The 13,207-nt window shown below is 60.3% G+C and overlaps 1 protein-coding gene across 17 annotated transcripts in view; it reads left to right on the top strand.

Moving 5' to 3' along the window:
- Positions 1 to 13,207, top strand: part of AFDN (afadin, adherens junction formation factor) — a 145,501-nt gene that overhangs the window by 59,949 nt on the left and 72,345 nt on the right. For 12 of the 17 annotated variants that reach the window (XM_066247700.1, XM_066247707.1, XM_066247709.1 and 9 more), the window contains exons 9-11: positions 3,564 to 3,608; positions 10,274 to 10,368; positions 11,346 to 11,608. In XM_066247700.1, coding sequence (XP_066103797.1) covers positions 3,564 to 3,608; positions 10,274 to 10,368; positions 11,346 to 11,608 — 403 coding nt within the window. The remainder of the gene's footprint in view (positions 1 to 3,563; positions 3,609 to 10,273; positions 10,369 to 11,345; positions 11,609 to 13,207) is intronic. The other 5 variants (XM_066247710.1, XM_066247715.1, XM_066247716.1 and 2 more) reach the window with 1 other exon arrangement.

The raw sequence follows: 13,207 nt of genomic DNA on the forward strand, positions 1-13,207 counted from the left end.
GTGTAACATGTTTGTTACTCAAATAAACACCATCATTCTTTATTTGTTTAAAAGACTGACATGTGGCCTTGTGCTCTGATCCACTGTGGAAAACAGGCTGCTCCCTCCCACCCCCTGACCCCAGAACTGGTTTTAAATTTTTATATATATTTATGACAACTTTAAAACATTTTTTTCCTCCATTGATTTGAGAGGGAGGGGGACAGGCTGGGAGAGGGGGTCAGAGAGGGAGGGAGAGAGAAGCATCAGCTCGCTGTTCACTTAGTTCCAGCCAGTCGTGCAGTGATTGCTTCTTGTAAGTGCCCTGGCTGGGGACCAAACCTGTGACCTTGGTGCGGCGAGATGGCACTTTATCCACTGAGCCTCCGTCCAGGGCCGGAGCTGCTTCTAAGTAACGCTCTGTCAGTAATCACAGAAAAAGTGAGCTGAAACCAGAACCAGTTATAGAGGTCCTTGACGGTCTCTTGGACGTGAATTTTGTCATTCTCTGATTCTCGAGCGTTTATTTACAAGACTGCGTGTGACGATCGGGCACGGTGCTGTGCTCACAGGGAGGGTGCAGCTGGCGGCTCACACCGGAGGCTGGGGCTGCCCTGGCCGAGACGGCCGTTCACACTCGGTGGCAGTGTGCTGGCGGCGGTGGGCTCTGTACGAACCATGTGTGAGGGTTTCTCTTAGCTGATTGGCTGTCTGCGTGGAGCAGGTCAGTGTTGCTTTGCCCCTCGGATCTCCGGCTGAGAAGTGTGTTTGGGCCCGTGGCGTCTCGCCGTGGTCGGGACACACGGCGGTGCCACTGTGTCGTATGCAGGTGTGAGTGCGCGGTGCTCGGCTGTCTGAGGCCGTGGCGAGCAGCGCTGCTGACACGCCCGTTTGCTCTTGAACTTCAGTTTTAGGATCTTTGGGCATTGAGTCTTTTCTTTAAAATGTTGCATTGCATGTTGGAAATTAATGGTGGTTTTCTCCAAAACCAAACTTTGAGGGTGCAGGCGTGTTCCTAGGTCAGGGAGGGTTGGCAGAGCGGCTGACAGAGGAGGGTGGAGGGCTGTCGGGGCGGCAGCAGAGACGGGTGGGGGTCAGCTGCTCAGTTACCTGGTGGATAGCTCTGGGTGGCTCACTCCAGGCCGGACCGCACTCTGGGCCTTGGGATGGAGCCCTGCTGAGACAGGGACCCGACCTCGGGGACGCACACTAGTGAGAGTTGCTACGCTGACCCCTGTCTCGTACCTGCTCTCTCTGGGCGTGGAGTCCACGGGCTCTGTGGGTGTGGGGGTGTGGCGGAGCCAGGTGGCGCTGGCTGTGCCCCGAGCCTCCCAGGCCCTGCAGCCGCGGGCAGGCGTGCTGTCCCTGTGCCCCACGCTGTCCCTGTGCCCGAGCCAGAGGACCTGTGGCCCTGGTCAGCGTGCACACCTGTGCTCAGCAGCTGTGGTGCCTGGGGAACGGGGCTTCCCAGGGCTTCTCACGGACGGTGCGACGGTCCCGGGACGGAGCTCAGTCTGACTCCACTGCACAGCTCTGCCGGCCGCGTGGCAGCTGTGCTTGTCTGACGGGGCCCAGATCAGACCCGGTGCCCCCGTGCTCCGTGCAGCCTGTGGTGGTTCTGCAGGCCCAAGCGCTGGCCCAGCCTGACTCCAAAGCCACGCTGTTTTCACCGGTTCCTGCTGAGTTCTCACTAGCAGTCAGCGTGAGATTGATGTGGTCAGTGAAGTTGATGTGTGTCCCATTTACAAGTAAGAGTTGTAAATGTCAACTTGTTCTGAGCGGAGGACTGCTGTTTCCACTGGACTTGTCCTCAGCCAGCATCTGTCAGGGTTGCGCTGAGGCCCCACAGCGGGGGGCCGGACCTTGAGATGCGGGTGTGTGCTCACAGGGAGGGTGCTGAGGTGCGGGTGTGTGCTCACAGGGAGGGTGCTGAGATGCGGGTGTGTGCTCACGGGGAGGGTGCTGAGATGCGGGTGTGTGCTCACGGGGAGGGTGCTGAGATGCAGGTGTGTGCTCACAGGGAGGGTGCAGAGATGCGGGTGTGTGCTCACAGGGAGGGTGCTGAGATGCGGGTGTGTGCTCACAGGGAGGGTGCTGAGATGCGGGTGTGTGCTCACAGGGAGGGTGCTGAGATGCGGGTGTGTGCTCACAGGGAGGGTGCAGAGATGCGGGTGTGTGCTCACAGGGGAGGTGTAGAGGTGCAGAGATGCGGGTGTGTGCTCACGGGGAGGGTGCAGAGATGCGGGTGTGTGCTCACGGGGAGGGTGCAGAGGTGCGGGTGTGTGCTCACGGGGAGGGTGCAGAGGTGCGGGTGTGTGCTCACGGGGAGGGTGCTGAGGTGCGGGTGTGTGCTCACGGGGAGGGTGCAGAGGTGCGGGTGTGTGCTCACGGGGAGGGTGCTGAGGTGCTGGTGTGTGCTCACAGGGGAGGTGTAGAGGTGCAGAGATGCGGGTGTGTGCTCACAGGGAGGGTGCAGAGGTGCGGGTGTGTGCTCCCAGGGAGGGTGCAGAGGTGCGGGTGTGTGCTCACAGGGAGGGTGCTGAGGTGCGGGTGTGTGCTCACAGGGAGGGTGCAGAGATGCGGGTGTGTGCTCACAGGGAGGGTGAGGAGATGCGGGTGTGTGCTCACAGGGAGGGTGCTGAGGTGCGGGTGTGTGCTCACGGGGAGGGTGCTGAGGTGCGGGTGTGTGCTCACGGGGAGGGTGCAGAGGTGCGGGTGTGTGCTCACGGGGAGGGTGAGGAGGTGCGGGTGTGTGCTCACGGGGAGGGTGCTGAGGTGCGGGTGTGTGCTCACGGGGAGGGTGCTGAGGTGCGGGTGTGTGCTCACGGGGAGGGTGCAGAGGTGCGGGTGTGTGCTCACGGGGAGGGTGCAGAGGTGCGGGTGTGTGCTCACGGGGAGGGTGCAGAGGTGCGGGTGTGTGCTCACGGGGAGGGTGCAGAGGTGCGGGTGTGTGCTCACGGGGAGGGTGAGGAGGTGCGGGTGTGTGCTCACAGGGAGGGTGCTGAGGTGCGGGTGTGTGCTCACGGGGAGGGTGCTGAGGTGCGGGTGTGTGCTCACGGGGAGGGTGCTGAGGTGCGGGTGTGTGCTCACGGGGAGGGTGCTGAGGTGCGGGTGTGTGCTCACAGGCAGGGTGCTGAGGTGCGGGTGTGTGCTCACAGGGAGGGTGCGGAGGTGCGGGTGTGTGCTCACAGGGAGGGTGCGGAGATTGGGTGTGTGCTCACACTATCTTTTAGGGACATGGGGGCTAAAAAGTCAATTTGTGTTTTTCTTTGGATGTGACTGTGTCCTTTCAACAGAAGACTGAGCGAGCGTGTGCTGCCCTTCTGTATGAGTCACTAATTCACTCTCCTGCCCCTGGTCACTCACCTTTGTCGCGGGGTTTTCCCTGGCGGTCTGCGTTAGTTCTAGAACTCGCCCTGCCTGGAGCACTGTCCTGTCCTCAGTTCTGAAGCTGACGGGCAGCACGCACGCTCCTCACTGCAGCTCACCTCTCCTTCTCTCTCCTCCCGCGTCACCTGTTCTGCATGGCCTCTGTCCGCCGGTGCTGCCTTCACCTGGGTCCTCTGCATGTGTTCTAACCCCAGGGAGAAGGAATCACTTTGCCTGCTACGACTATCACACTCACGAAGGTAAAGCTATGCTTCCTACTACTTCTTCCTAGAGCACTAACAGAATCTCACGGGCAGAGCAGTGGGAACTGACCGAGTATTTTGTGTATTAGTTTTTTAATAGTATAAATGACTTATTTTAGTAAGTTTACTGTCATTTTATTCATGTCTACTAAGTATCCCATATTCAGAACTCATTTAATGCAATAGAAGCTTATTTTGCAAAAATGTCCAACTCTTTCATTCAGGCTGTCTTAAGTGAGGAAGGGGGAGCGGTTTTTGTACCCCCCCCCCCGGAGTAAGGGGCAGGGAGGGGCAGGGAGGGCACTGAGGGTAAGAGAGGCAGGCAGGAGCCGGTGTGGGCACCACTCTCCGCCGTCTAGCATCCTGGTGGACGGGCGGCAGCGTCCCACACCAGAGGCCGCGGGCCTGCAGTGCCGTGGGCCACACCCTTCTGCAGGGCCCGCGCTCATGCTGTGGGGGGTCCCAGCGTGTCCTGCTGGACGCAGCCGAGCCGCCTCTGCTGTGGGGGGTCCCACCGTGTCCTGCTGGACGGAGCCGCCTCTGCTGTGGGGGGTCCCACCGTGTCCTGCTGGACGGAGCCGCCTCTGCTGTGGGGGTCCCACCGTGTCCTGCTGGACGGAGCCGCCTCTGCTGTGGGGGGTCCCATCGTGTCCTGCTGGACGGAGCCGCCTCTGCTGTGGGGGGGTCCCACCGTGTCCTGCTGGACGGAGCCGCCTCTGCTGTGGGGGTCCCAGCGTGTCCTGCTGTGGGGGGTCCCAGCGTGTCCTGCTGGACGCAGCCGAGCCGCCTCTGCTGTGGGGGTCCCATCGTGTCCTGCTGGACGGAGCCGAGCCGCCTCTGCTGTGGGGGGTCCCACCGTGTCCTGCTGGATGGAGCCGCCTCTGCTGTGGGGGTCCCAGCGTGTCCTGCTGGACGGAGCTGCCTCTGCTGTGGGGGTCCCACCGTGTCCTGCTGGATGGAGCCGCCTCTGCTGTGGGGGTCCCAGCGTGTCCTGCTGGACGCAGCCGAGCCGCCTCTGCTGTGGGGGTCCCAGCGTGTCCTGCTGGACGCAGCCGAGCCGCCTCTGCTGTGGGGGTCCCAGCGTGTCCTGCTGGACGCAGCCGAGCCGCCTCTGCTGTGGGGGTCCCAGCGTGTCCTGCTGGACGGAGCCGAGCCGCCTCTGCTGTGGGGGGTCCCAGCGTGTCCTGCTGGACGCAGCCGAGCCACCTCTGCTGTGGGGGTCCCAGCGTGTCCTGCTGGACGCAGCCGAGCCGCCTCTGCTGTGGGCAGAGCTCTTTCTCCCTCCTCAGTGCTTGGAGCCTGTGTTGCAGTCTTGTCTCACACGGCACCTCGAGTGGGTGGTTTGATGGAAACAGCTCTGTTTTTACATGTTAAATATTCTTTTACGTGTCGAATGTAACAATCAGGTACTTTCCTTTGCTGTATAAAGTTTAACTTTTAACCCCTAGGTTTAGTTGAATTTTCTCCAGAGTGATCATGCAGATTTCATCGGATATTAACCAAACATGGAGTTTAGTGTTTTTTAAATATAAACAAGTGGTTTAAAAACATTTTTTTACCTGTTTAGGTATTTACATATATGTGAAGAGTCTTTGGGCGTATTTTTGTTGTTTTCTTCCTGAAGAGGATGCTTTAACGTGTTCACGTGTTCATTCCTTTCAGACTCTAGAATAACGGAATGGGGGCAGAAATGGGCCTCCCTCTTCCACCTGCCCGTGCTCAGAATGCCTGTCACAACGTCACTCACTGTGACCAGAGTGTTGGCAGTTTTTGTGACAATTCTATTTGAGGAAAGCTCGTATTTCCCCTACTACTGGAGTTAGCAAACATGGGCTGTAAGGTTGTTTCAGTAAGCTTCAAGTTTCTAAAGTCAGTGTCTGAACCGTGGTGCTGGGTTGCTAAGCGGTGCTCTGGGTGTGCGACTCCTTCCTCAGGGCGCCCGGGGCACAGGGGCTGGCGCCGCATTCTGTGAGAAGCGTTCCTCCCTCTGAGGGACCCCGCGTGGCCTCCAGGGGCTCCCTCTGCCAGCTGCCGAGGGCACGGCGGCCCCGAGTGTGCCGGGCTGTGCGCAGGGGCGCGGGTGCGGCCTGTTCCAGCCCCTCCTCTGCGTCCTCACGGCAGCACGGAAAGCTGACAGGTGCAGCTCCGTGGGGGGGGGGGGCACCAGGGGCAGGTAAAATTCAGGACACCCAGATAAAGGTGAATTTCAGATAAAACAAGTTTTTAGTGAATGTCCCACAAGATTGCATGTGATTAGATGTCCTATATCTCATTTGACGACCCTGAATGTATTCTGACATTGTTGCCCCCCAGAAAGGAGAAAGAGGAACATGTATCCAGTTGTTTAATTACAGATGCGTAAAATGGATCGTGTGGGATTGCCTCTGGAGAAGTCAGGAGGGAAGGGCACTGTCACTCTGCTCTGACACTCTGGACCCCGTGAAATAAAACATGCTGGAGAAGTGCCGTGTGCGGGGTCACTAGAGACTTCTCTGCCCTGCAGGCGTCTGCACGGGGGCCGGGCGGGGGGAGACTCGGGAGCCGGGGCAGAGGTGGGCTGGCTGTGCAGCACCTGCTGAGGCAGGGAGAACACGGAAGGGTTGTGTCGAGGGACAGGAGTTTGTGTGTGCGTGAGGACCTGTGAGGTGGTCGTGGCGCTCTAGCGAGGAGGTGGGATGGGCTGTGGATGACAAGAAGAACGGTTCCAGTTGCCAGAGCGCCGCCCGCCCGCTCTCCTCGCCTCCTTCCTGAACTCACACTCGCCTCCCGTCTGCTGAGCCCGTGGCCACGGGTCCGTGAAGGCGTTCCTGTGCTTCCTGCTGTTGAGACTGGTCAGCGAGGGGGCCTGGCAGGCTGTCTCTGAGTCGTCTGTTGAGAGGGGACGATAAGAACGGGGGGGCCTGGGAGAGGTTTCTGTTCTCCTTCTCTGCGGCTCTGAGTCTGCCGAGGCGGGTGTGGACCGAGAAAAGTGTGTCGTATGCTGGTTAGCTCACAGGATGCCTTTCAGAAGCATTCAAAATTCAGAGTATTATGTGAGTTTTTTTCCGTCCCTAAACAGACATATATTTCATGTTCTTGGTATTTTTAACTGTATTGAAATAATTGTTTTTGATCAGTTACATGCTGCTTTTGTTTTCTTTATCATTCATGTGTCATTTCTGTGTGAGCACACTGCATTTGTTTTCTTCGTTTCTAGTTAATAACTGCTGACTGTTAGCACGTTAAGTCTGTATTGGATGCATACCAGACGCTGTTCCAAGGTCCGTGATAGAGAGGTTCCCTTCAGAGACCCGGCCCCGGGGGCTCCGCCGGGAGGCGCGGGCACGAGCAGCGTGGTGCGGTGTGGTCAGTGGTCCTCGGCGTGTGAGGACGAGAGGGCCCGGAGTCCCTGGGGCGGCCGTGGTGTCTGCAGCAAGCAGAGTGGTGCGCGTGGGGGGTTGGGCCCCGCAGGTCTGGAAGGGAGCGGCCCGTGTCCAGGGAGAGTCCAGGTGGTTCTGAGGCCTCCTTTTGGATCAGGACTTGGAGTTGGACTTGAAAGTAAAATTGTTTAAAAAATGCTTAGTTGCCGCTGTGTCCAATGAGGCTGGTCCAGCGGCCGCGAGGCGGCCCAGTGGTGACCTCTGGTGTCAGTGCTGCGTCAGACTCTCTCATCTTCTCAGGGTTCACAGACTGACCGGTGTCAGAAATAGAAGATTTTATTGGGATGTTCCTTGTATACTTTGGCATTAGCAGCGGCTCTGACGCAGCTGTTGTGTTGACGGCGTCCTGTGTCTGAGACTTCAGGGCACACGTGTAGCCTAGGACCTCTGCACTCGAGGTCCGAGCTTCCGTCCCTGGTCCCAGCACCTGGAGTGCAGCTGGCAGCTGACGGAGCAGGTCGGAGGCCCTGCAGGTCACTCAGCGTCAGAGCAGCAGGTCAGGGAGACCGCGTGGCTCTCCAGGGAGACCTTGCAGAGTGTGTGCAGGCGGCGCAGGCTGGCTCCCACGGGAGGCTCGTGACCCAGTGGGTCCCGGGAGCACGTTCCTCGTCTGCTGACGGCTCTGAGACCCAGCCAGCCGCTGACGGACGTCGTCTTGTGGTAGATGGAGTAGAGTCTGTGCGGAGTGAGTAACAGACCTGCGTGCAAATGAGATGTGTTCTTCCCAGGCCATCTCCCTCGTAGAAATTTACCAGCAGGGAGATCTGAAATTGCAGCACTTCACAGAGCTGCAAGAACAAGTCCAGCCGCCCTGCCCTCACCCCAGCTCTCCTCCACGGAGCAGGAGCAGGAGCAGGGCACAGGCAGGGCGGCTCTTCCACGGGGCAGGAGCAGGAGCAGGAGCAGGGCGGCTCTTCCATGGGCAGGAGCAGGAGCAGGGCGGCTCTTCCACGGAGCAGGAGCTGGAGCAGGAGCAGGGCGGCTCTTCCACGGAGCAGGAGCAGGAGCAGGAGCAGGGCGGCTCTTCCACGGAGCAGGAGCAGGAGCTGGAGCAGGAGCAGGGCGGCTCTTCCACGAGCAGGAGCAGGAGCAGGAGCAGGGCGGCTCTTCCACGGAGCAGGAGCAGGAGCTGGAGCAGGAGCAGGGCGGCTCTTCCACGGGCAGGAGCAGGAGCAGGAGCAGGGCGGCTCTTCCACGGGCAGGAGCTGGAGCAGGAGCAGGGCAGGGCGGCTCTTCCACGGGCAGGAGCAGGAGCAGGAGCAGGGCGGCTCTTCCACGGGCAGGAGCAGGAGCAGGAGCAGGGCGGCTCTTCCACGGAGCAGGAGCAGGAGCAGGAGCAGGGCAGGGCGGCTCTTCCACGGGCAGGAGCAGGAGCAGGAGCAGGGCGGCTCTTCCACGGGCAGGAGCAGGAGCAGGGCAGGGCGGCTCTTCCACGGGCAGGAGCTGGAGCAGGAGCAGGGCGGCTCTTCCACGGGCAGGAGCTGGAGCAGGAGCAGGGCGGCTCTTCCACGGAGCAGGAGCAGGAGCAGGGCGGCTCTTCCACGGGCAGGAGCTGGAGCAGGAGCAGGGCAGGGCGGCTCTTCCACGAGCAGGAGCAGGAGCAGGGCGGCTCTTCCACGGAGCAGGAGCTGGAGCAGGAGCAGGGCGGCTCTTCCACGGGCAGGAGCAGGGCGCGAGCAGGGCGGCTCTTCCACGGAGCAGGAGCAGGAGCAGGAGCAGGAGCAGGGCGGCTCTTCCACGGGCAGGAGCTGGAGCAGGAGCAGGGCAGGGCGGCTCTTCCACGAGCAGGAGCAGGAGCAGGGCGGCTCTTCCACGGGCAGGAGCAGGGCGCGAGCAGGGCGGCTCTTCCACGGAGCAGGAGCTGGAGCAGGAGCAGGGCGGCTCTTCCACGGGGAAGGAGCAGGAGCAGGAGCAGGAGCAGGGCAGGGCGGCTCTTCCACGGGCAGGAGCAGGGCGCGGGCAGGGCGGCTCTTCCACGGGCAGGAGCAGGAGCAGGGCGCGGGCAGGGCGGCTCTTCCACGGAGCAGGAGCAGGAGCAGGAGCAGGGCGGCTCTTCCACGGGCAGGAGCAGGAGCAGGAGCAGGGCGGCTCTTCCACGGGCAGGAGCAGGGCGCGAGCAGGGCGGCTCTTCCACGGAGCAGGAGCAGGAGCAGGGCGGCTCTTCCACGGAGCAGGAGCAGGAGCAGGGCGGCTCTTCCACGGGCAGGAGCAGGAGCAGGAGCAGGAGCAGGGCGGCTCTTCCACGGGCAGGAGCAGGGCGCGAGCAGGGCGGCTCTTCCACGGAGCAGGAGCAGGAGCAGGAGCAGGGCGGCTCTTCCACGGGCAGGAGCAGGAGCAGGAGCAGGGCAGGGCGGCTCTTCCACGAGCAGGAGCAGGAGCAGGGCGGCTCTTCCACGGGCAGGAGCAGGAGCAGGGCGGCTCTTCCACGGAGCAGGAGCTGGAGCAGGAGCAGGGCGGCTCTTCCACGGGCAGGAGCAGGGCGCGGGCAGGGCGGCTCTTCCACGGAGCAGGAGCAGGAGCAGGAGCAGGGTGGCTCTTCCACGGGCAGGAGCAGGAGCAGGAGCAGGGCGGCTCTTCCACGGGCAGGAGCAGGGCGCGAGCAGGGCGGCTCTTCCACGGAGCAGGAGCTGGAGCAGGAGCAGGGCGGCTCTTCCACGGGGAAGGAGCAGGAGCAGGAGCAGGGCAGGGCGGCTCTTCCACGGGCAGGAGCAGGGCGCGGGCAGGGCGGCTCTTCCACGGGCAGGAGCAGGAGCAGGGCGTGGGCAGGGCGGCTCTCACTGGAACCTGACGTCGCTGATGGACAGCACAAGCACTTGGGGGCGTTGTTCATCTCCGAGGGTTCTGGTCCAGGAGATCTGGGGGGAGCCCTGAGACTGTGCATCTAACGCCTCCATTGCTGAGCCACTGTGCCCACCAGCGTGTGGCCCTGTGTGTTGTGTAGGCAGCAGGTTTGTGCAGGAAGGATCTGGTCCGAAGGGACTGTCCCTGTGTCTTTGACAACCTTCATTTGCTAATAGAGTCACTCCTTAGAATCATGAACAAAAATCCAAAGCTGTGTGGCAGAGAAAATGAAGGAAATGTTGATAGGAATGACAGTATTTATTAGCACCTTGCATCAAACAGAAGCTGATGTAGACAATGTCTTCATTTGAATTTTCTGTCTCCAGTTAGTTAAGTTGCATGCTGCCATTTGGGGAGCACTGTGGGGTCACTTGTGAGGTAACCTCTGTCTGCCTCTCACAGATGGCTCTGACTCCAGAGACAAACCCAAGCTTTACCGCCTTCAGCTGAGCGTGACCGAGGTGGGCGCCGGGAAGTCCGACGACAGCGCGATCCAGGTAGGAGCGGAGCTGCGCCGTCCGCCTCTGCGTCCTTCCCGCCCCTCACAGGGCAGCGCGGGAGGATCAGGGTGTGCGTGTGTGTCCACGCTAGGAACGAAGACACTTCTCTGAGACTCCGCTGTCTCCAGAAGACGGCGACAATTTTAGTCTGTTTCGGGATTAAGAGAGATCACCTCTGAAAATGCCGACACGTAGAGCAGAAGCCATTCAATAAATCGTAACGTGTTAGCTGGACATAGTTCTCGGTGCTCAGAGAGCCAGAGCTTCACGCGCTCCGTGAGTTCATCATGGCGTCTAAGTTGAGCTCGGATGGCTCCTCCCTCCCGTGCTCTCGTTTCTTGGTTATAAAATGAGGGGTCATTCTGACACCCTCTCAGCACAGCGTTTAATGGGTAAACAGCACTTACCCATTAAATTATCTAATGTTTAAATGACCATATGCTTTTTTAAATTTTGTTTTTTTCAATGAGAGGAGGGGAGTCAGGGAGACAGACTTCCGCATGCCCCCGACCAGGATCCACCCGGCATGCCCACCAGGGCATGTCCATCTGGGCCATTGCTCCATTGCAGCCTGAGCCATTCTAGTGCCTGAGGCAGAGGCCGTGGAGCCATCCTCAGCGCCCGGGCCATCTTTGCTCCAGTGGAGCCTTGGCTGCGGGAGGGGAAGAGAGAGAGAGAGAAGGGAAATTGAATCTGGGACTTCCACATGCCAGGCTGATGCTCTACCACTGAGCCAACTGGCCAGGGCTTAAATGACCATTTGCTTTTTAACACAAAGTTACGGTATGCCTGAAATCAAGGCAGTAGTTGCTAAAATAAAATGCTCACTTTTCCGCTTTTGGTGGAAAATCCACTTTAAAAAAACACCCAAAATCTAGAGTTTATTGTATGTCATAAAATTGGAATTCAACTTGCAGTTTAAAAATTCTGTTTTTGAAGACTACTGACTCTGTGATTTTTTTTTCTTGTTTCAGTTGTTTGGTTCAGGAATTCAGCCCCATCACTGTGACCTCACCAACATGGACGGAGTCGTCACTGTCACACCGAGAAGCATGGACGCGGAGACGTATGTGGAGGGACAGCGCATCTCGGAGACGACCATGCTGCAGAGCGGCATGAGCGTGCAGTTCGGGGCGTCGCACGTGTTCAAGTTCGTGGACCCCAGCCAGGACCACGCGCTCGTGAAGAGGCCCGTGGACGGGGGCCTGGCCGCGAAGGGCCCCCGACACAAGCCCGGGTAATCCTGTCTGCGCCGCCCCTGAGGACTGCAGTGGGTCCACCGTGCTTAGAGCAGTGATCCCGTGTGTGCCGCCCCTGAGGACTGCAGTGGATCCACCGTGCTTAGAGCGGTGATCCTGTGTGTGCCGCCCCTGAGGACTGCATGGGTCCACCGTGCTTAGAGCAGTGATCCCGTGTGTGCCGCCCCTGAGGACTGCAGTGGGTCCACTGTGCTTAGAGCAGTGATCCTGTCTGTGCCACCCCTGAGGACTGCAGTGGGTCCACCGTGCTTAGAGCAGTGATCCCGTGTGTGCCGCCCCTGAGGACTGCATGGGTCCACCGTGCTTAGAGCAGTGATTCCGTGTGTGCCGCCCCTGAGGACTGCAGTGGATCCACCGTGCTTAGAGCGGTGATCCTGTGTGTGCCGCCCCTGAGGACTGCAGTGGGTCCACCGTGCTTAGAGCAGTGATCCCGTCTGTGCTGCCCCTGAGGACTGCAGTGGGTCCACTGTGCTTAGAGCAGTGATCCTGTCTGTGCCGCCCCTGAGGACTGCAGTGGGTCCACTGTGCTTAGAGCAGTGATCCCGTGTGTGCCGCCCCTGAGGACTGCAGTGGGTCCACCGTGCTTAGAGCAGTGATCCCGTGTGTGCCGCCCCTGAGGACTGCAGTGGGTCCACCGTGCTTAGAGCAGTGATCCCGTCTGTGCTGCCCCTGAGGACTGCAGTGGGTCCACTGTGCTCAGAGCAGTGATCCTGTCTGTGCCGCCCCTGAGGACTGCAGTGGGTCCACTGTGCTCAGAGCAGTGATCCCGTGTGTGCCGCCCCTGAGGACTGCAGTGGGTCCACCGTGCTTAGAGCAGTGATCCCGTGTGTGCCGCCCCTGAGGACTGCAGTGGGTCCACCGTGCTTAGAGCAGTGATCCCGTGTGTGCCGCCCCTGAGGACTGCAGTGGGTCCACCGTGCTTAGAGCAGTGATCCCGTGTGTGCCGCCCCTGAGGACTGCATGGGTCCACCGTGCTTAGAGCAGTGATTCCATGTGTGCCGCCCCTGAGGACTGCAGTGGATCCACCATGCTTAGAGCGGTGATCCTGTGTGTGCCGCCCCTGAGGACTGCAGTGGGTCCACCGTGCTTAGAGCAGTGATCCCGTCTGTGCTGCCCCTGAGGACTGCAGTGGGTCCACTGTGCTTAGAGCAGTGATCCTGTCTGTGCCGCCCCTGAGGACTGCAGTGGGTCCACCGTGCTTAGAGCAGTGATCCTGTCTGTGCCGCCCCTGAGGACTGCATGGGTCCACCGTCCTTAGAGCAGTGATCCCGTGTGTGCCGCCCCTGAGGACTGCAGTGGGTCCACCGTGCTTAGAGCAGTGATCCCGTGTGTGCCGCCCCTGAGGACTGCAGTGGGTCCACCGTGCTTAGAGCAGTGATCCCGTGTGTGCCGCCCCCGAGGACTGCAGTGGGTCCACCGTGCTTAGAGCAGTGATCCCGTGTGTGCCGCCCCTGAGGACTGCAGTGGGTCCACTGTGCTTAGAGCAGTGATCCCGTGTGTGCCGCCCCTGAGGACTGCATGGGTCCACCGTGCTTAGAGCAGTGATTCCGTGTGTGCCGCCCCTGAGGACTGCAGTG

This window comes from Saccopteryx bilineata, chromosome 12, assembly GCF_036850765.1.
Source record: "Saccopteryx bilineata isolate mSacBil1 chromosome 12, mSacBil1_pri_phased_curated, whole genome shotgun sequence".
Classification (NCBI taxonomy): domain Eukaryota; kingdom Metazoa; phylum Chordata; class Mammalia; order Chiroptera; family Emballonuridae; genus Saccopteryx; species Saccopteryx bilineata.